Source organism: Cotesia typhae, unplaced genomic scaffold (genome assembly GCF_013202065.1).
Source record: "Cotesia typhae breed Kobodo isofemale line unplaced genomic scaffold, CoteBio_Ctyphae contig_11, whole genome shotgun sequence".
Classification (NCBI taxonomy): Eukaryota; Metazoa; Arthropoda; class Insecta; order Hymenoptera; family Braconidae; genus Cotesia; species Cotesia typhae.
Window position 1 is genome coordinate 205,292 of NW_027423711.1, and position 20,981 is coordinate 226,272.

The 20,981-nt window shown below is 28.7% G+C and overlaps 2 protein-coding genes across 5 annotated transcripts; both read right to left on the bottom strand.

The window, feature by feature from the left end:
* Positions 1–1,432: 1,432 nt before the first annotated feature.
* On the bottom strand, positions 1,433–12,700 carry E(y)3 (PHD finger protein enhancer of yellow 3). Of its 3 annotated transcripts, XM_074259891.1 has the most exons (9): positions 11,586–12,699; positions 6,318–11,498; positions 6,009–6,236; positions 4,706–5,540; positions 4,452–4,630; positions 4,105–4,252; positions 3,485–3,691; positions 3,062–3,177; positions 1,433–2,020 (listed from the first exon to the last, which is right to left on the bottom strand). In XM_074259891.1, exons 1-9 carry the CDS (start codon positions 12,085–12,087, stop codon positions 1,911–1,913), a joined length of 7,506 nt encoding a protein of 2,501 aa, XP_074115992.1. In that variant the 5' UTR covers positions 12,088–12,699; the 3' UTR covers positions 1,433–1,910. The 3 variants fall into 3 exon arrangements, with proteins under 3 accessions (XP_074115992.1, XP_074115984.1, XP_074115974.1); XM_074259883.1 differs by lacking the exon at positions 3,062–3,177 and having other exon boundaries at positions 1,434–2,020; positions 11,586–12,690; XM_074259873.1 differs by lacking the exon at positions 1,433–2,020 and having other exon boundaries at positions 3,009–3,177; positions 6,009–6,233; positions 11,586–12,700.
* Positions 12,701–13,223: 523 nt separating this feature from the next.
* LOC141525810 (condensin complex subunit 2) lies at positions 13,224–15,951 on the bottom strand. Of its 2 annotated transcripts, none has more exons than XM_074240452.1 (3): positions 15,798–15,951; positions 15,537–15,696; positions 13,224–15,465 (listed from the first exon to the last, which is right to left on the bottom strand). In XM_074240452.1, the coding sequence occupies exon 3, from the start codon at positions 15,425–15,427 to the stop codon at positions 13,403–13,405; it is 2,025 nt and encodes a 674-aa protein (XP_074096553.1). In that variant the 5' UTR covers positions 15,428–15,465; positions 15,537–15,696; positions 15,798–15,951; the 3' UTR covers positions 13,224–13,402. The 2 variants fall into 2 exon arrangements, with proteins under 2 accessions (XP_074096553.1, XP_074096560.1); XM_074240459.1 differs by having other exon boundaries at positions 15,783–15,939.
* Positions 15,952–20,981: the final 5,030 nt, after the last annotated feature.

Sequence of the window (20,981 nt, forward strand, 5' to 3'; positions counted from 1 at the left end):
TTTAATGATTAAAAGTAGTATTGAAAGTGAGTTAGTTATTTCTCCGCCTCATAACTAGTCACAAAAAAATTAATAATATTTAAAAACTGTTATTTCCTATTATAAATAACACTATAAATGTTGCATTATAAATTTGGCAACGTAGAGTGTATATTATTAATGTCTGTTTTTTTCTTACTAAAGATGGTATTCTATTTTATGTTACTCTTTTTTTCTTTTTGATAAAATATAACATCATGGAATGTTTTGTATAAGTGTGTAAATTTTATCAATAAAATGTTGATAAAATTTTTTATAGAATTTCTGAATGAACTTTAAATGTTAAAAGTGATGTCTAATTTTGGGAATTACAATGTTGAACATTAAAATATCATTTGATCGTAACTGTACATTTTTTTAAATGTTTGTGACACAATAAATTAATTTTCGTTTTTAGCATCCATGCCGCAAGTGTATTCAGCCATAATATGAATAATTCTGCTTTAATTGGCAATTTTTTACATCGAAAAGGAAAAAAAATATCGAAAAATTACTGTATTGATACAAATGTTTATAAATGCATTCATTATTATTTGTCATTTTATTGTACTGGCATTTAATTGACTGAATAATTAGTTTACAAATAAAACCTCAAGAAACGAAATTCTTCACAAAAGTTGATAATAAGTTGCTGAAATATTTCAAAAATTATCAATCTAAGTAAATTCAGAATAATTCCGATGTAAAGTTACTAAAATAAAAAAACTATATATATATATATATATATATATATATATATATATATATATATATATATATATATATATATATATATATATATATATATATATATATATATATATATATATATATATATATATATATATATATATATATATATATATATATATATATATATATATATATATATATATATATATATATATATATATATATATATATATATATATATATATATATATATATATATATATATATATATATATATATATATATATATATATATATATATATATATATATATATATATATATATATATATATATATATATATATATATATATATATATATATATATATATATATATATATATATATATATATATATATATATATATATATATATATATATATATATATATATATATATATATATATATATATATATATATATATATATATATATATATATATATATATATATATATATATATATATATATATATATATATATATATATATATATATATATATATATATATATATATATATATATATATATATATATATATATATATATATATATATATATATAATAACTGAAAACAAGAGTTTTGGAAAATTCATCTGCTTCTTTTTTACCTTCAATATAACACTGTACCATATTATTTAATTTCATTATTTATAAAATTCAAAATAATGTTTTTCGAGTAATAAAAATATTATTTATAATATATGCATTTTTTTTTATTTCCATTAAATCATCTTATGTATTACAAAAACAAATATTTAAAAAAAATAATCGCTATTGTAATATTCCTAAGGTATTCGCTGTACACATAATAAAGATATATTTACCTATGTGCTTTTTTTCGACTCATAAGGATAAACAAATATTAATAATACTAGATTGTACATCGAAATTGTCAATATTACAATAAACAAAATAAAACAAATTTTTTTATCAGCGTGTCATCTTATATAAAATAATTATACAAATAGCATTACAATAATTTTTTCATTTTCAAGTGATAATTTTATTTTAATTTATATTTAAAAGCATGATTAAGTGTAGAAAAAAAGGTCAAAACGAAAAAAAAAAATTTTTTTTCCATAATAAGTAACCAATTAAAACAGTCTTTAACTCCCAAATAGATGTTGGATTCATTATTGTTGAAAATGTTTTTCATTTATGCTCTAATGGCTTTGGATACTGAAGATTTAATTATTCGTTGGCGATTTTGCATACAAACATCACATTGATAATTTTTTCTATCGATTATCTTGTTCTCCACACACTCTGAAAAATATAAAATCAATGATACAAAATGAATACCCTCATAATTATTATAGTACAATTGTGATCATTAATTTAAGTATGTTTTTAAATTTACTGGAAAATAGACATTTGTAAACTTGAATGTTTATAAACTATAAATTTGAAAATTAGTTGATGTCATTTGTAAAATTAGTTGGAAATAAAAAATGATATTAATGAAATTAGCGAAATGGAAATTTCACCGAATGAAAATTTACTCATATAAAATAGCGAAAAACAAAAATCTGTGGCTAGTGAATTTAGCCAATTTTTACTGCAGAAACTTATAAAATTAGCCGATTGTAAACTTTACGAATTGTAAAATAAGACGTTTTTAAACTTCTTATAAATTTTGAATAGGTCGGTCGAATCTACTTTGATTTTCAGAAAAACTAAATTTATGGAAGTTCTTTTGGATGCCTTAAATCGTTTTTTGATCCGTCAATCCATTCAAGAATTACGAGAGATTTACAATCGACTAGTTTTATAAGTTTCTGCAGTAAGAATTGGCTAAATTCACATAGCCACAGATTTTTCGCTATTTTATAAATGACTGAATTTATATTTGATGAAATTTACATTTCGTTAATTTTATTAATATTATTTTTTTATTTGCAACTAATTGTACAAATGACATTATCAACTAATTTCCAAATTTAGAGTTAATAAACGTTCTAGTTTACTAACAGGTATTTTTCAGTAATATTAAAAACATACTTAAATTAATGACCACGATTGTATCTTTAAATAATTATAAAAAAAAAGAAATATAATATTCTTAATTGAAATTAGTGATTGAATATCTAAAAATATTCAACATTAAAACCTGAATAGGATATGAAAGCGAATATTTATAGAATGCTCAAATATCTGAAATTTTTTGATAAATTATCAGATATAAACATGTAAGTAACAATTAAAATTAAATGATTAGTAAAAACAAAAAATCGTGCATTAAGTTAGTCAAATTAAAATCAAATATATTTTATGAAGAAAAAATGACGATGACGATGATTTCAATACCTAAGTGCAGATATTTGTCGCATGCACTGCAGTGCACAAGATTTTCTTCCACGTCGAGTCTTGACACAGTATGACAGCGACTGCAATGTGGGCAATAACGACCTTTTCTCCATAGCCTTATTAACGATATAAATGACAAAGAAGTTAGTGATTTAAAGCATTGTGTTGTTTTATTAATATTAATCTTTTAGGGCAAATATATTTTACAGCAACAGATTTTTGTTAATCATATTAATGCTTGAAAAGTTTTGTTAAAATGGTTATTTATCAGTTTCAACATCCATTTTATTAATCCATTATTAAACAATACCAACAAAAAATTATTTCAAAGGTTTAATGCCGTTTTAATGACAAATTAATGAAGATGATTTTATTTTATTAAAAAAAAAAAAATAAAATTATGATTATATATTAATTTCTTACTTGGAGCAAGGTACACAGAGTGTAGACACGTAAATTCTAGTATTTTTATCGCCTTTTTTGTACTCATGTTGCCATTGTGCTACACTATTTCGGTCAGCATTCATGCCACCAGCTTCCCTTGAACCACAACTCGCACAAATTGCACATTCTTGACAGTGCCATCGACCTTGTGGTACTCTTCTCAAGCCAACACAATAAATATGGTATCTGAAATAGATGAAAAGATATTAGTCAACATCAAATGAATAAAGAAAAAATTATTAAAAGGTTATTCTGCAATGTGCAATGTTATGATATGTTGTTTTGTTTAGCTAGTTATTTACAAGATATTATTTAACTTTTATTCCAAATAAGAAATGAACTTATTTCAATCCCATTATAATTTAATCATAAATTATTACCAAGTATACTTTTATAAATTTATAATATTGTTAAGCATGACACATTTTAATATCACTTTATAGTTTTTTGTTTGTAATATTCCTACACATGTTAATTTCATATATCATTTATATTATTTTGTAAATTTACAGTTCCACAAGAATTATTTATATCTATACCTTGCCATTTGGCCTGTGCCGTGACATTTATTACTAATAAATAAATAAATAAATTCTTACCCTCTATCACACATATCGCAGAAGAGCATTTTATCTTCATCTGCTGGATCATGACATTGTGCACATGTTTTACAATCTGTACACTGCCAAGCATAGGCATGAATATGAGGAACCATATCTAGAGTCAAGTCTAAGCACGATGGATGTACTGGAAAAAGTAACAATGAAAATATCATTCTAAACTTAAATTTTCATTTCCTAGTTTTTTTTCTCTGATTTAAAAAAAAAAATTTTTGTTTAATTGATCTTTTAATAAGGAAACATTAATGATAAATAATTAAAAAAAAAAGGTTAACTTTTAATGAAAATAAAAAGTTAATATACGATGAAATAAAATTATAATTTACCATGTCCATGGCAAGTACCACATTGGATTAAAACTTCTGTTTTATTATTCTTATTTAAATGCTTGAGACACATTTTGCATTTGAATGATTTATCTTTTTGGTTCGATAACTCAATATCTACATCATCCATTGTTGATTGTGATTCTTCGGTGTCTTGGGTACCTTCACTAGATGAACAGCTGTAAATTTACAATTATTTAGTTGTATAAAATGAAAGACAATAAAAAAATTTTATTTTTCGAATTTAATCTTACCTGGAATCATCAGAAGATGAATCACTGTCACTATCACTTTGAGAACCTTCAGATTGACTATCGAATTTTCGTTCGTTAGGCCTCATTGGTCCATAAAGAACAGTATTTAGAGGATAATATCTTAATTCTGCCGGCGTATACTCTCGATAATAATCAGTATACTGTCCAGGAATAAGGGCTACTGGATAATGACTAATTTTATTTTCATCATTGATTTTAGGTTGTTTTGTCGGTACATGAATAGTAAACGTTTGAAGATCTAAACTACATCTTCGTGACTCATTACGTGCTTTGTTAAAGTTAACATTCCACGATAAAGCTGACTGAACAGCCATTTCAGCAAGATCAATACGATTTTTTTCAGCATTAGCTGCTGCTGTGAGTTCTTTTTGTTTTTTCGAGTGTTCTTTTATTTGTTTTTCACGCATATGCTTACGATACTCTTCATATTGATCAGGAAAATCACTACACATAATATCAAGTACCTCTGAGCTACAAATTGCAGTTAATCCCATGTCACACATAGCTTCATTAACAAGTAAATTTTCTCTTAAATAATTTCTTTCTTCCATATCAACCATGCGTCTTTTTAAATCGGGATATTTTCTTTTAAATGATTTAACACCCAGATACTGGGATATTTGTTCTTGTATCATAAATGTTTCACCTTTACGATCCAATGGCCATTCATATTCAGCTATTTTTTCAACTGTAAACGGTCCTTCATCTGGATCAAAATTTATTTCCATTCTTCGATTTTTCACTTTTACTTTTTCTGATTCTGTTGTAGCAGTACTTATAACACTTCCTTGAGATTCTTCATTAATTGTTGTTTCTGTTAAGAAATTATTAAATAATGTATATTATTTTATTATTATTATCATTATTTGAAATTATAATTACACATTTAGGAATAAATTTATATAAATACACTTTAATAATTAAATTCAATTATTATCCAAAGTGACTATGAATAAATATTACTAAAATTTATAAATGCAAAGCTTATTATGCTTAATGACAAAAAGACTGTAAACACGACAAGATAAGTTTATTTGTACGGCAATCTAAGAACGTTGGTATAAGTGACTATTTTTAGATGACTTGGTTGTAAGTCGGCGGATAGAAATATATATTTTAATTCAGTTTAAATTACAATTTAAACTCATAAATCTATAATCAAGTAAAAATATTAATAATTACTGTTTAATTAAAAAATTTTTTCTGAAATATTAAAAAAAAAATGTAATTCATCAATTATCATTTAATTATATACAAAAAAAAATAATCGATATAACTTTACCTTGATTAGGAATACTCCTGGCAGGTGTTTGAGATCTAGAAACAGATTCAGCACTCATTCGCGTTTCTTCATCCAAAACTTGAACCATGGATATCCCATCATTACGATTGTTATCAATTTGTTTTTTCGACAATGGCGTCAACCAATTTTGATGATCTGGAATACCAGAAGATTCTTTCGGCTCTTTAATGTTCGAGTCGTTAGCTTTCTTCAAATGATCTGAAACTACTACACGAGTTTGGTTTAGTATTGAACATTGTGTACCATCATCTTCTAATTAAAATAGTATAAAAAAATTTAATAACATACCTTTTAATGGTTGGCGAAGTGCTTTATAAAGCTCCGAAGAATCATTTTGTATTTCAGATGATGTCGATTCCTCATCCAAAGTTATTAATGCTGTTGTAGAATTTTCAATCGCCGATAAGTTTTGCTCAAGTCGCATTTTTTTACTGATACCAATATCCGATCGGTCAAACTTTCTTTTTCCACGACCGCGTCCACGTCCTCGTTTAGGTGGTGCATAACTCTTTTGACTTCGACATGTTCTTTTTGGTCTTTCATTTTCTTTAGGTTCTGCAGTACTAACAATATAAGGAGTTTCATCTATTGCAAGAGGATCTTGATTTATTTCAACAGTTTCTGGGCGTTGGAATGGTAAAGCATTTCGTCTAGGTCTCCCTCGTTTTTTTGGGACTTTAACGTCTGGTACTCTTATTGGTGCTACTTCGTCAATTATCATAATATCTTGGCTTGAATTTGAATTTTCATTAACAATTATTAATTCTGGATCTTGTTCAATTATTTCACAATCATCAGACACATTATTAGACGATTGAGTTAGCATACTTTTTAATTTTTCTCCAATAATATCTGACGAAGGTTTTGCTAATTTTACTTGAGTTATACTGATTTCTTGATTAATAACATTCATCTGCTCGCGACTTATCAAGCTTGCATTTGACTCATTATAATCTGCCTGGCTTTGTTGTTGCTGATCTTTTGGCATAATGGGCTGAATTGTAACTTCAGGAAGAATTTGTGACAATTTAGCTTCTAATTTAGTTTTTTTCGACTCATATGAATTTGAAGTGCCGTCTTTCCGTTTTAATGGATGTTCTGATAATTCGTCTTGTTTCCTATTATAAGTTATGGGTTCAATAGTTACCTCTGATCTATTGGTAAGTTGTTCTCGTTTTTGAATAAATGTACATTGAACGTCTGATGAATCTTTGTTGTATAACAATTCTGTATCATTAGTTACAATCATTGGATGGCCACTTTTTGGTAATTTTATTTTCATTGATTCAATTCTCGTTAAATCACCGGATTTTTGAGTTTTATTATGTTCATCATGTATTTCCACTAATTGTTGACTTTCATTTTGTTTTTCCGAGTGAACAATTTTTGCTTCCCCATCTTTCGACACCTTGATTTTTACTGCTAGAGATGATTCAGATTTTTTTGAAATATTAGTTGAATCAATGTCTTTGGAGGTTGAAGGTTCAAATAAACCACATGTTTGACTTGACTCAAATCCTTGATTACTTTGATCATTACACACCTCTGAATAAATGATAGAAGCGTCTCCAGTCTTTGACATTTTTATTATTTTTGTACCTAAAGGTGATTCCGTCCGTCGAGGAACTTCTGGAATTTCTAATTTGTCCTTACAATCGCTTGTTGAGTCAACTGTTATAATAGAAGCGCCACCTACCTTTGATAATTTCATTTTTACAGGTATTGGCGAGTCAGTTCGTTTTTGATTATCTTGAGTGTCTCTCTTTTCTTTTATTTTTGTGTTTATTCCTTCTTCATAATCACAAGGTGAAATTGATGGATCGCAAGTTTTTAAACGTTTTATTTTAACTCCTAGTGGAGATTCTGTTCTTTTAGATTCATGTGAAAAATCTATTTTTTCTTTATTTTTTATTTCCTTTAATTCATCGTCTTGGGTATCGGATTGAATTATTGAAGCGTCTCCACTTTTTGATAATTTTATTTTCATTGCAATTGGTGATTCGGTCCGTTTTGGAGAATCTGTAATTGATTCTACTTTATGTTTTGATGTTTCTTTTGTTTCTGGTTGCACACTTGTAAATTTTCTTTTGATTCCAAGAGGGTAAAGTGATGAAGAACTTTCAGTATGCCACTGCATTGATGTTTCCTTTGCAAGTTCATTGGGAATTATCGATGGATGTCCACCTTTTGATAACTTTAATTTGATTTTTTCTAGTTTGTGTCCAGGACTATCTTCAAGATTTAGAGAATCAGTTGTAGAACGTATTTTAGGGCTTTTTGGTGATTTGGGTTCTCCACAACTAGCAATAGCTGATTTAGCTATTTTTAAAATAATCCTCGATGGCGAGCTAATATTTTCAACTTCATGTCTATCAGAATCTTTTCGCACATTATCGGTTATTTTATTATCGTCTTTAATTTTATCCATCTCAACTTTTGATGATTCTAGCAATTGTTCGTAATTTGGCATTTTTGCATCTTTTTGAATCAATAAACTTGATCTTGGAGTTATTGGACCATCATATGCTGTGGCAGAATCCACAACTGGGATTTCTATTTTTGGTGGTTCTTTCAACCGTTCTTCTAAAATTGATGTTTTTGGAATAAGTGCTGTTTTTCTAGTTAATAAACATTGCGATGGGTTTACCTCAATATTTACGTCAACAACCGATCCGGTAACTTCTTCATTTAATGATTGGACATGTGTTATTAAAATACTACTTTTTTCATTCACTTCAAGATTACTATCTTGATTAATTATTACTAGTGATTCTTCATTTAATTGTTTTCGTTCACTCTCTAATTTAGCTGCTTCAGTTATTATTTCAGCTTCAGATATTGTTATTGATTCACTAGTTAGAGTTTCAAAATCTGATTCAGATTCTGGTAAGTCTTGACTTATCTTTTGATCCTGTATGTATGTCGTTGAAAACTCTCCTTCGGGATTCAATTCATTTGCTGTATCATCCAGAGGTTTTGACAATAAACTTGTTTCTAATTCATTTTGTTCTTCAGATTCCCGAAGAAATTTCACTGCAGATTCTAGTTCAGATATTTCTGGATTAGTTTGTAAGACTTCAGTGATGGAATTTACGTCTTCTAATTGATCTTTTACTTCATCTGTTTCTAATTTTTCATTTGGACTAAAATTGAGATTCTCTTTTATTTCTGACGTTGCATTATTAATGTTTATTATTCGTTCTTCTTCAATACATTTTGTTTCTTTTTCATATATTTCATGGTCAGAATTTTCAATTATTTTTGTATTTTCAGAATCTTCAGTTTGTCTTTCGTTTTCACTTTCTATATTACAGTCAAGCTCCGAAGATTCAGTTTCAGTTTCCATGATGTCACTAAGCAAATTGTTTATTTGGTTAGTGGGTTCAGTTTCTGATTTTGAGACAAGTAATAAATCGACAATTGTGTTTTGTTCCAGTTCACATGAAATTTTTTCTGCAGATTCTTCAATAACTTCACTATGTACAATAACTTCAGCACTATTTACTGACTCCTCCAAGTTTGTTGTGAGATCAATATTTAATACTCCAACTAACGGATTTTCTAAGTTTTCAGACTTTAGAGAATCCAAGCAATTTTTCTCGTTTAAGTCTTTAGATTTTGATGTAATACTTTTAAAGTTAATTACTTCAGATTCTATTTCCAAAAGGTTTTCTACATTTTCAACAACCAGCGTCTCAGTGTCAGCTTCTTGAGTATCTAAATTTAATTTTAAATCAGCAATTGGTTCTGTTATTTTTTCTGAATGTATTCCCGGATCATCTTGTATAATTTGATGAATATCAATTTTATCTGCTGTGACTACTTCCAAATTAATTTCATTTGATTCTTCTGTCGGTTTGGACGTCACTTCTACTGTTGATAATTCTTTATTTTCATCGATAAAACTCTGAGCAGATGGTTCTAATATATTGGCATCTAATTCTTCAGAAGTTTCGTTTGATTTTGATAAAGGTATATCTTTTTTTGTATTAGTAATTAAAGAATTGGGTTTCTGTACATTATTAATATCCGATTTTTCATTTTCTTCAAGTAATAGTTGGTGGTTGTCATGATATAAATCTACATTTGTATTTTTATCATTTTCAATTGATTTTACATCTTCACAAGACACGTCTGATTTAATATTCTCAGACGAATCTTTGATATAATTATCTTTTAAATCAGTTTTTTTTTCTTCCGTTTCATCTAAAATATTATTAATACATTCAAGAGTATTTTCTTCAATTACATCTTTTGTTTTTTCTTCTTCGTTTTTAAATGAACAGCTTGGTAATAATATTGATTTGTTACATTCGATGGTTGTTTCACTTTCCTCAATAATTTTATCTTTTACATCAAATGCTTCAATATTAATAATCTCCATAGTTTCATTCTTATTTTCAGGTTTTTCAGCTACTTCATTAGTTTCTTTGGACTTATTTTCAATACACAAAATATTTTCTTCACTTTTTTCAACGATTGACATTTGAGTATTATTAGCGACCGATGTTTGATCTTCAGACGAAAGTTTTTCACATAAATCTTTTAAATTTAAATTTTCAGTAACACTACTTGAATACTCTGAAGCTATAGCAGGACTTAACTGATCGATGATCTCCTTGACATCGGTCGTCGAATTTGCTTCATTTGTTATTTCGTCAGCAGTGCTTAGAATATTTGCAACATCTTCATCCGTTACAGATGAAGTAATTAAAGATTCTATATTTTGTGTAATGTTGCTTGATGTTTCTTCTAACTGAGGAGTTAAAATATTTTGATTATTGTCATCGATTTCATCGTCGACTAAAGTAGAATTTTCTTCAATATTTGAATCGATTCCAGAAAATTCAACGTTATTAACACTCAAATCAGCTTGGCAAAGTTGTATTTCATTATCTGGCTTGATTTTTGTCTCTTTGGAAACAAAAAGATCGCTATCTTTTTTTAAACTATGTTCCTTGTCCTGTGGATATGATTGTGCAACGTCTAGTGAAGATGTAGATTCAGTAAAAACATTTATTGGTGCTTGTACTGGTAATTCGTCTTCAGAACAAGTTGCTTCACTTACGATTTGTTTCGCTTGATCTAATACCAACTTACGCGAGTTCGTATCATTATTTGCTTGATCAATTAATTTATTATCATTATCAGATCCTACGACAATAGATTCTGATGATTTTTCTAAAATTTCATTATTTTCAATATTCATATCTACAATTGATGGAACATCGACAGGAATGTCAATAGATTCAATACCTTCAAGATTATTTTCATGGTCTATTTTACTATTTTGTTTATCCACAAGCGGTTTACAAGAAAATACAACTTTTGGTTCTTCATCAACTCGTACTTCATCTAATTCTATTTCTTGGGAATCTTCTGACGTATAAGCATCTCCAATTAATTGAAGGCTTTTATTAATACTTAATACGTCTGTAACATTTGAACTTTTATAATTTTCTCCAGTTTCTGAAACGAAAAAAAAAAAATTATTTTAAAATCAAAATTTGTATTTTTAATAATATACTTATACAAAAAAAATATTTATAAATTTACCTTTTATATCAAAATTCGTTGATGTTTCTTGATGTTGAATAAATTCATTTGTATTTTTAATACTCAATGTATTTGATTCAGTATCAACATCACTAGAACCTAATTGAAAATTAGTACTATCATTATTTTTCACAGAAATTTCAGATTGTTTATCTCCTGAATTAGTCAATAAATTAATTGATGGAGTAGCTTCAATTGTATTTACATTCAAATTTGTATTTATAGTATTTTTATCAACAATATCAGTTTTGGAGTCGGTCATGATCTTAGACAAAGCTGCTATTTCACTTTCTAAAGTTGAATCAACGGGTTCTGATTGAACTCCAATTATATCATTGATATCCATAATGCTTAGTGCTTCTGTATCATAAGTTTCTGAATCACTATCAACACTGTACGGTGCATAACGTTCTGGAGATTCATCTTTGTTAGCTTGATCACTGTTTAAACAACTGTTTTCCTCTTTGGAGCCAAATAGGCCCATCTTAGAAGAATCAGACATTGTTTTTATTTAGCTAAAAACGTCAATTATTTACTACCAACGAATTTATGATATATTAGTGGAAATTTAGATAATAGTAACATTCTCACACCACACACTTAGCACAAAAAAATTTTTTTCTCACTTGTTTATTTTGATTTATTATTGTTACTGGAAATTTCCATATTTATATAGTATGGTTATTTCACAGTATTTATTATTAATTTTGTATTTAACCATACACATTTTAATAACTATTACTTTACTTACGTATATTTATAAAACATAACCAAAAGTTTTTTTTTTTTGTACAAATACATTAGTATTACTATTAATTTAACAAACAAATTATTTGTTCGAAAATTAAAAATAAAAAACTGCTTGTAAATAACACACGACTTATTGAGAGCTTACGTCTCCAACAATTTAAAAAATATTTAATTAATACATTATCACAATACAACTTTTCACCGACGCCAATCCAAGTGCAAACGAGAATCTTACCCTCAAATTCCGTTGTATATTGTGAGCAGTTAAATGTAATGACATGAGATTTTATCGACTTACGATATTTAAGATTTAACAGAAATAACCAATGAGATGTTGATACTGTAATTTCTATTTTTTCATTGGTTTAATTTATTGCCAGAATTTTTAAATGAGATATTTTACAACAATAACTTTTGTAATTATTAATAGCAACAATATAAATAATAAATTTCCAGATTTTTATAATAATAATAATAATATTAGTTATAATAAAAATTAAATTTTGCGTTAGTATACATAATAGTATTGGTATTAGTATATTATTATTAGTACAGTCTTTCAGTGTTTTTTTCAGCTATCCAATCGAATGAAAAAAATTCGACGTACTGAATTATCAATTTGGTATCACAGTACACTGTTTTATTATTATAATTATAATAATAATAGTAATTATTATTATTATAGTTAATACATATTAATTTAGGAGTATTTATTTAATAGTCTCAATGTTCTATTTTAATGACCCTGTAAATAGAATAAGTAATATGTTTTTTTGCTCGTAATTTCATAAATCTAAATGGTGATAGAAAAAAAAAAAAATGTAATGTTAATATTCTTCAAATTAATTTTTTTAGATACACATGTATGTTAAATAAAAAAATAAAGTATTGAATAACTAATATTATTTATTTTTATTTATTTAAAAAAATGAAGTACAAAAATTATTTATACCTTATTAATTAAAAAAAAAAAAAATCTTATTTAATAATACATGTAGTTATACGAAAATTTATTATAACACAAAAGAGAAAAATTATTCCGTGGTGGTGATATTAAAATGTTTTATCTATTGGGTACTTGATCCAATAATAATTTCCCCATAATTTTCACCCGAAGTTATAGATAAACATTTTTCGTTGGCAAGATGAAGTAATGACACAAAAGCGATTGGAAAACTTAAGTCTTCAGCGTCATTTTTTGAAAGCATTTTAGGGAGTTGGGTATAAATGTCACTGAATTTTTTTTGTTCTTTAATTACTGGAAGTTTCTTTTCATTTCTTTCATTTTCTTTGTCACTTTGATTATCTGTTAACGTTCCCCAAATACATTTTTTTAAATGGCGCACATCCAATTTTTTTGCTCTCTGTGAGAAAGGAATGTATATTTTTTGAGTTAATTTTGGAGCTTCAATTAAATTATTGTTCGTGAAGGCAATCGGTTGAGATCCATCGTCATAAACACTATCGTTAGCCGCCGTACCAATGTCATCATGCTGATGATCATCAGCTTGAACATTTGAGCAATAATTCAAAGTATCATTACCATTGTCATAGTCATACGGATTGTTGTCGTCAGAAACCACTGAATTATTGTTATCAACATAACTTTTGAAAGATAGCTCATCTAATCGTACATAATACTTACATACCTTTGTATCATCTTCTTCATAATTTTCTCTCGATATTAACAATTTTCTTGAAGACCAAGAACTTTTAATTGTTGCAGTTTTTAAAATTGTTGAATTTTTTTTATTTAATTTGCTTTTTTCGTCAGCTGCTTCAATTTGTTCATCACTGCTTTGAATGTTTAAATCTTTTTTTTTCCTTTTCGGATTTTGTTGACAAGCTTCAAGTTTACTCTTTTGTGTATTATTATTAGCAAGTTTTTTAATTTTCCAATGAGAAGGTCCAACCCAACGAATATCCACTCCTTCATTAAAGATTGAATACTCGAGTTTTTTATTCATAGGCATTCGCTCGATTAGATTTTTTAGATCAGCAACTACGCAAGGTGCTCGACTTTGGGCATTACAACCGATTTCAACTTCTTCTTCTTCTTCTTCATTTTGATCAGCAAAAAAAAAGTTCCCATCATTGTTTTCATCTTCCTCGGGTGGTACACTAGCGTCAAGATCAAAGGCCAGATTATCATCATCTTGAGACAAAGATTCTTGAGAAGACATATTTGGTGATTCACCTTCATCTTGCTCAACCGACCAATGGAGAATTTCGAATGTTGAGAAAAGATTATTTATCTGTTGATTAGCGAAATCTACTCTTAAGGGTGGCCAAACTATTCTTGTTTGATCGTTATTTTCTGTATTTTCATCCACTGAATCAATAATTACATCATTGTAAGGATTTAAACTGAGACCTAAACCACAGTGTTGCGGTAAAGAAGCTTGATACAGCATATTCGTTGTTTGACAATCACTATTTCCAAACATTACAGGAGTATAATCAACTGTATCGACTTTTCCTTGGAGAGCTTCGATCGTTGTAAGAATTTTCTGGCTTCCTCTCTTCTTCTTTTTTTTCTTTTTGACATTATTTTGCTCATCTTCGCCGTTTTCCACAGTGGCATTATCTTCATTCAAATCCTCATTAACGTTATGTTTTTTATGATTTGTATCTAAATTACCACTCATCTTTAAAGTATCTTGATACAAAGAATCTACTCTCAGTGCATAGATCTTGGCGCTAACATCAAGTGTAGTTCCAGCTACATGAAGGTTTGGTATACCTTCACTTTTGTTTCGTACCATGTATGTCATAAAATCAATCATATTCAAACTAAAAGCATTTTTAATATTAATTTTATTTTGAGTGCTCAGTTTGATGCACTGAGCCATTCCTTCAGCTATTTGTGGAGTCGACATATTCACAACTGCACCCAGATGAACAGAACGGCGGCTTGCTGATGGTGGAGCAACTGGAGCATTGTTTTCAGTGCGTAATACTTGTCGTTCTGCCTCATCATCGTTAACCTCTATTTCTGCAGTATTTAATCTCACAAAACCTGAACGTCGGCGTAGAGGACTTGAGCTTGCATTTTCAGCCAGCACAAGTCCGATGCTCTTTCTACGGTCCATGATTAAAAATAATTAATCTTGAAAAATATATAACGATCCTATGAAAAAAAAGTAAAGGGGTTAATAAATTGAAAAACATTTTATTATGATAATTAATATAATTACTTACACTTTATAAGCGACAAATTGTAAGCTATTTTTTCTAAATCACTTTTCCAGATTTTTAATAAACAAAATAGTCGCTCTAATTCGGTGTATGTTTGTCGAAGAACTTGAAGTCTCTGAAAGTCTTCGCTTTTAGCAATTAAATTAGTATCAGTTGTTTTGTCCTAAACAAAAAATTAGCAATCTATTATTATTACGCTATCACTAAAAACAACGTGATTTATTACACTGTTATTTTAAAAAATATTACTGTTTATTCACATACGTTGTCGGCCATTTAGCGAAATTTCAATCATAATATCCTTAATGTAAATTGATTATTTTAAGTAATATAATAATTAAATATTTCCACTCTGATATTTTATTAACAGTAAATATAAATAAAGACAATACAAACGCACGTCTCGACCGTTAAACAGTATTTAAAATGCTCATAAAGATGTCAGTTCGGGCAGTCTTAAAAAAAAAAATATACTCGTGTTTTGTTTTTGATGTCTCCATCTACTGAAAACTTTTAAGGTTGGTAATAAGTACAAATAAATAGTTTTTCATAGATGGAAGCACAGAACTGTTTTTTTTTTATGACAATGAAGTTGGCAGACATTAAAAATTATTTTAAAATTTTACAATAATGCAATTATTATAAAAAAAATTTAATTGAAAAATTCCACATGTAAAAATTAATAAAAATTACAAGTGAAAATTTTTAGAAGCATTTTTTTATTGTAATTGATTTGTTATCAAAATTTTCAAAATTGACAGCTGACGGCTAACTTCACCATTATTTTTTTTTTTTTTTTTCATATTTGTTGCTTTCATATATTTCAACTGTACAATTAAATTATTTATAAATAATTTTTTTGCTCTGTGATGAAATAAATTTAATAGAATAAACTGAATAAAGAAATTATTCAACTACAAAATTAATCTATAGAAATAAAAAAATGTTCTTACTTAAACAATGTGACAAAAAATAAATAAAGAAAGAAATTTATTTTTATCTTTTCAATATACACTACTGGAAAAAATTAAGGGATCAAAAAAAAATTCCAAATTTTTCGGTAGTTTTCAACAGGCCGTAACTTTGAGAGAAATGGTCGTACAGGAAATAAAAAAAAAGGAAATTGTAGCTCCAAGTGTCTAGTTTTTGGATTAGAACTTCAAAATTTTGTAGCCTCCGCGGTTTCTGAGTAATCGTAGAAAAACCAGCAACAAAAAAATTCTCAAAATTTTTTTAGTTTTTTTTTTTGGTCTACGGGCGTGGAAAAAATTTTTTTAGCTTAACCACCATAAGGATCGGATACTTTGTTCATTTAGCTTTAATTTCTTTTTTAAACACCCTGATACGTTCACTCCTCGCTGAGATATCGGTCTTCAAATGGAAAAGGATCTTTTTGTCTTTGATTATCGATATCTCAGCAACCAATGATCGCACAGAAAGTTAAAGGTGGGTTTCAAGAACTTGAATGAATTCCCCTTAACGACTGTCCATTGTTTTTTCGAAAAAAATTTTTCTTTCCGTCACATGAATTTGAAAATGCAACAAAAAAGGGCTTTTAGTGGTTTTTGGAAAATCAAGCGCTGGATCGAAAATATTGAGGAAACCACTAATGTTAAGTGTGCCTTTTACAGTTCAATATGTCCACAAAAACCCTACAAAGAATCAAATTAATCCAGCCAGCCGTTTTTTTGTTTCACTTGATCGAATTTTTGAAAAAATTAAAGGATCACGTTTTTTGCTCTGAAAAGCTCATAATTTTTAAAAATGAGAAAAAAAATGGTTTTTTCGAGCTTTTTCCACATTTTTGTTCCAGAAAGTGCTTAAATTGAAAAAAAAAAAAAAAATTTTTTTTGAAATTTTTTCTCTCGAAAAGTTTAAGAAAACAATTACCGCCGGCATTAGCGTTATCCAAAGCGTACCACGTGGAGGTCGCGCGGTCGGATTTACGCTTCTGTGTGTGTGCGTGCGCGCGCGCGTGTGTGTGTGTGTAAGGTATTTCAGGAGAATTGAGACCCGGTGGCTCGTCAGTTCCACCGTATTTAATGACTCCAAACTCATTCTCTGAAGGTTTTTGTTGGTTCAATACCGGGTATTACCACCCCTGTTTTTTGAGGTAATTTGAGGCTGCGGAATGGTATTCCAAATGTGCTGAAGCGCGCGCTCCAAAGCAGCTAAGTTCTGCAAATTTGGATACTCTCTGCGCAACCGACGGCCCATTATGTCCCAAACGTGCTCTATGGGGTTGAGATCTGGACTCATTGCTGGGTGTCGCAACAATGTGATGTCATGCCGCTCAAAGAAGCGCCGGGTAATGTTGGCTGTGTGTGGACGTGCATTATCTTGCATCAATATGAACGACCTCAGATGTTGTCGTCTGCACAGAACAATGGGCCTTAAAATTTGGTCGATGTAACGTCTAGCTGTCAAATTTTCGCGTACAATTACCAAAGGTGTTCTCCAATTTCGTGAAACGCCGCCCCACACCATAACTGATCCACCGCCGTAGGCAACGACTGGACGGACAAAGTTCTGGCGAAAACGTTCTCCACGACGGCGCCAAACGAGAGGACGTCGATCGTTGCCATACAGATAAAAACGAGACTCATCAGTGAATAAAACATTTGTCCATTCCCTCAAGTTCCAATTTCGATGATCGTAAGCATACGCTAGACGAGCTCGACGATGTCTTGCTGTCAACAGGGGTACACGATTAGGATGTCGTGCGTGTAACCCAGTTTCACGAAGACGGTTGATGATTGTTCGAGAGCAAATGTTTCGCACTTGATGCCGTCGTCGCTGTTGCTGTTGTTGTTGCTGTTGTCTGCGATTGGGGAAGTTTCGAGCGACAATATTCGCATTGACGAAAGGTTGTCGTCGAACTTCTCTAACAATTGTTCGATCATCGCGGGCATTAGTGACTCGATGGCGACCTTGTCCGGGGCGACGATGATATTGATTCGTCTCTTGGTATCTGGTATAAGCTCGAGATACGACAGATTGACTTACACCCATCCGGATAGCAACTGCATGTTGAGTGTAACCTTCGTCGATAAGAGTCACTAACCGAGCGACTTCCACCTCCGATAAATGTCGTCTAACCATGATTAAGAATCAAAAGTCAGAAATTTTCAATTTTGACCAAAAAATTAAAAAAAATTTTTTTTAGCGCAGAGGGATTAGTTTTGAAAAAACTGTTGAATGAAGCGATTTGCTAAGGATTCACAAAAAGAAAAGAAAAAAAAACTCCGAAAAGCGTATGAAAAAATCGAAATTCGATTGGGGGTATTAACTTTTTTATTAATTTAATTAAAAGGAGATCAGTAGAATCAAGGAATGCAGCGGTGGAAAGGTGATAAAAATCATTGGGCGATGGTTTTTTGAGTTTCTTAACTTGTTAAAAAAATTTTTCCAAAAAAAATTTTTTTTTTAATTTTTTTCGAAAAATTTTTTTTTTTGAAAATTTTTTTTTTTTTTTTTTTTTTTTAAAATTTAAGCACTTTTGGAACGAAAATGTGGAAAAAGCTCGAAAAAACCATTTTTTTCTCATTTTTAAAAATTATGAGCTTTTCAGAGCAAAAACGTGATCCTTTAATTTTTCAAAAATTCGATCAAGTGAAACAAAAAAACGGCTGGCTGGATTAATTTGATTCTTTGTAGGGTTTTTGTGGACATATTGAACTGTAAAAGGCACACTTAACATTAGTGGTTTCCTCAATATTTTCGATCCAGCGCTTGATTTTCCAAAAAACCACTAAAAGCCCTTTTTTGTTGCATTTTCAAATTCATGTGACGGAAAGAAAAATTTTTTCGAAAAACAATGGACAGTCGTTAAGGGAATTCATTCAAGTTCTTGAAACCCACCTTTAACTTTCTGTGCGATCATTGGTTGCTGAGATATCGATAATCAAAGACAAAAAGATCCTTTTCCATTTGAAGACCGATATCTCAGCGAGGAGTGGACGTATCAGGGTGTTTAAAAAAGAAATTAAAGCTAAATGAACAAAGTATCCGATCCTTATGGTGGTTAAGCTAAAAAAATTTTTCCACGCCCGTAGACCAAAAAAAAAAAAAAAAAATTTTGAGAATTTTTTTGTTGCTGGTTTTTCTACGATTACTCAGAAACCGCGGAGGCTACAAAATTTTGAAGTTCTAATCCAAAAACTAGACACTTGGAGCTACATTTTCCTTTTTTTTTATTTCCTGTACGACCATTTCTCTCAAAGTTACGGCCTGTTGAAAACTACCGAAAAATTTGGAATTTTTTTTTGATCCCTTAATTTTTTCCAGTAGTGTATAAACATTGACTTTCAATAAATTATAGTTTTTTTTTTTTATATTAACAAGAGTTAATAGTTTTTTTTTGTTTATTAAAGAAATTTTTTTATAACTCTTGTCTTAAAAATTGCAATATTAGAAAACTTACAACTGATGTTAATCATCAGTCAAATTTTTAGGGGGAAAGCCACTGCAAGAATCGAAAAAATAGGTGATTTTTGGGAATTTTTTTGACTGGGATAATAAAGGAATTTGTGGATGGGTTTTTTTTTTGCTTTATAAAGTATACATTGAAGATCATTTTTCTAAATTTTGATTAAAAAATATCATATCGTTGCAAAGTTATAAGCATTTTTGTGGAGCATCAAAAAAATTTCCCCCACCATAGTGGGATCTCGAATTCAAAAACGGATTATCTAAAAAAAAAAAAAAAACCAAACTGCGTTGTAATCTGCATGCATGTGGTTATCGTTCCACGTGGAGGACTTTGAAAATTTGGATTTAAAAAAAATGGCGACATATTAAAAATTATTTCGCTTTTTTTTCTCATTTTTTTGGATTCAAACAACCCTAAAAAATCTTAAAAATCAAAATTTTCAAAATCCCCTTCGTGCAACTATAGCTACTGAATAGACAAAAAATACAGAAAAAAAAAGTTGCAAATCGGTTCATATCCCAGTTCAAAAAAATTAGTATGCAATGGTCATTTGACACGCTGTTACAAAAATGACAATAACTCGAAAAATATTATGACATTGAAGTTGACAGACTTTGAACATTTTTTTAGTAATTTATGGCATGAAATTATTATAAAAAAAAATTTATTAAAAAATTCCACATGTGAAAATTGATAAAAATTACAAGTGAAAATTTTTAGAAGCATTTTTTTATTATAATTGATTTGTTATAAAAATTTTTTTAAGTAAAATTGACAGCTGACAGCTAACTTCAGTATCATAAAATATTCGGAATTTTCATATAAAACTTTAGATACATATTTTTGAATGTATAAACTTTGATTTAATAAAAAAAAAAATTTTTTTTTTTTTAAATTTCACAGTGGCTATCCCCCTTAAGATATAACTAGATCACAATAATCGAGTGACATCGGCAGTGTGGCCAGATAGTGCGATTTTTTTACCCCCACTTTGTACCGCTTTCAATGTGTCAGAT

Excerpts from the sequence above, each read along its gene's own strand:
- LOC141525810 (XM_074240452.1), bottom strand. The coding sequence starts at position 15,427 with ATGGACCGTAGAAAGAGCATCGGACTTGTGCTGGCTGAAAATGCAAGC.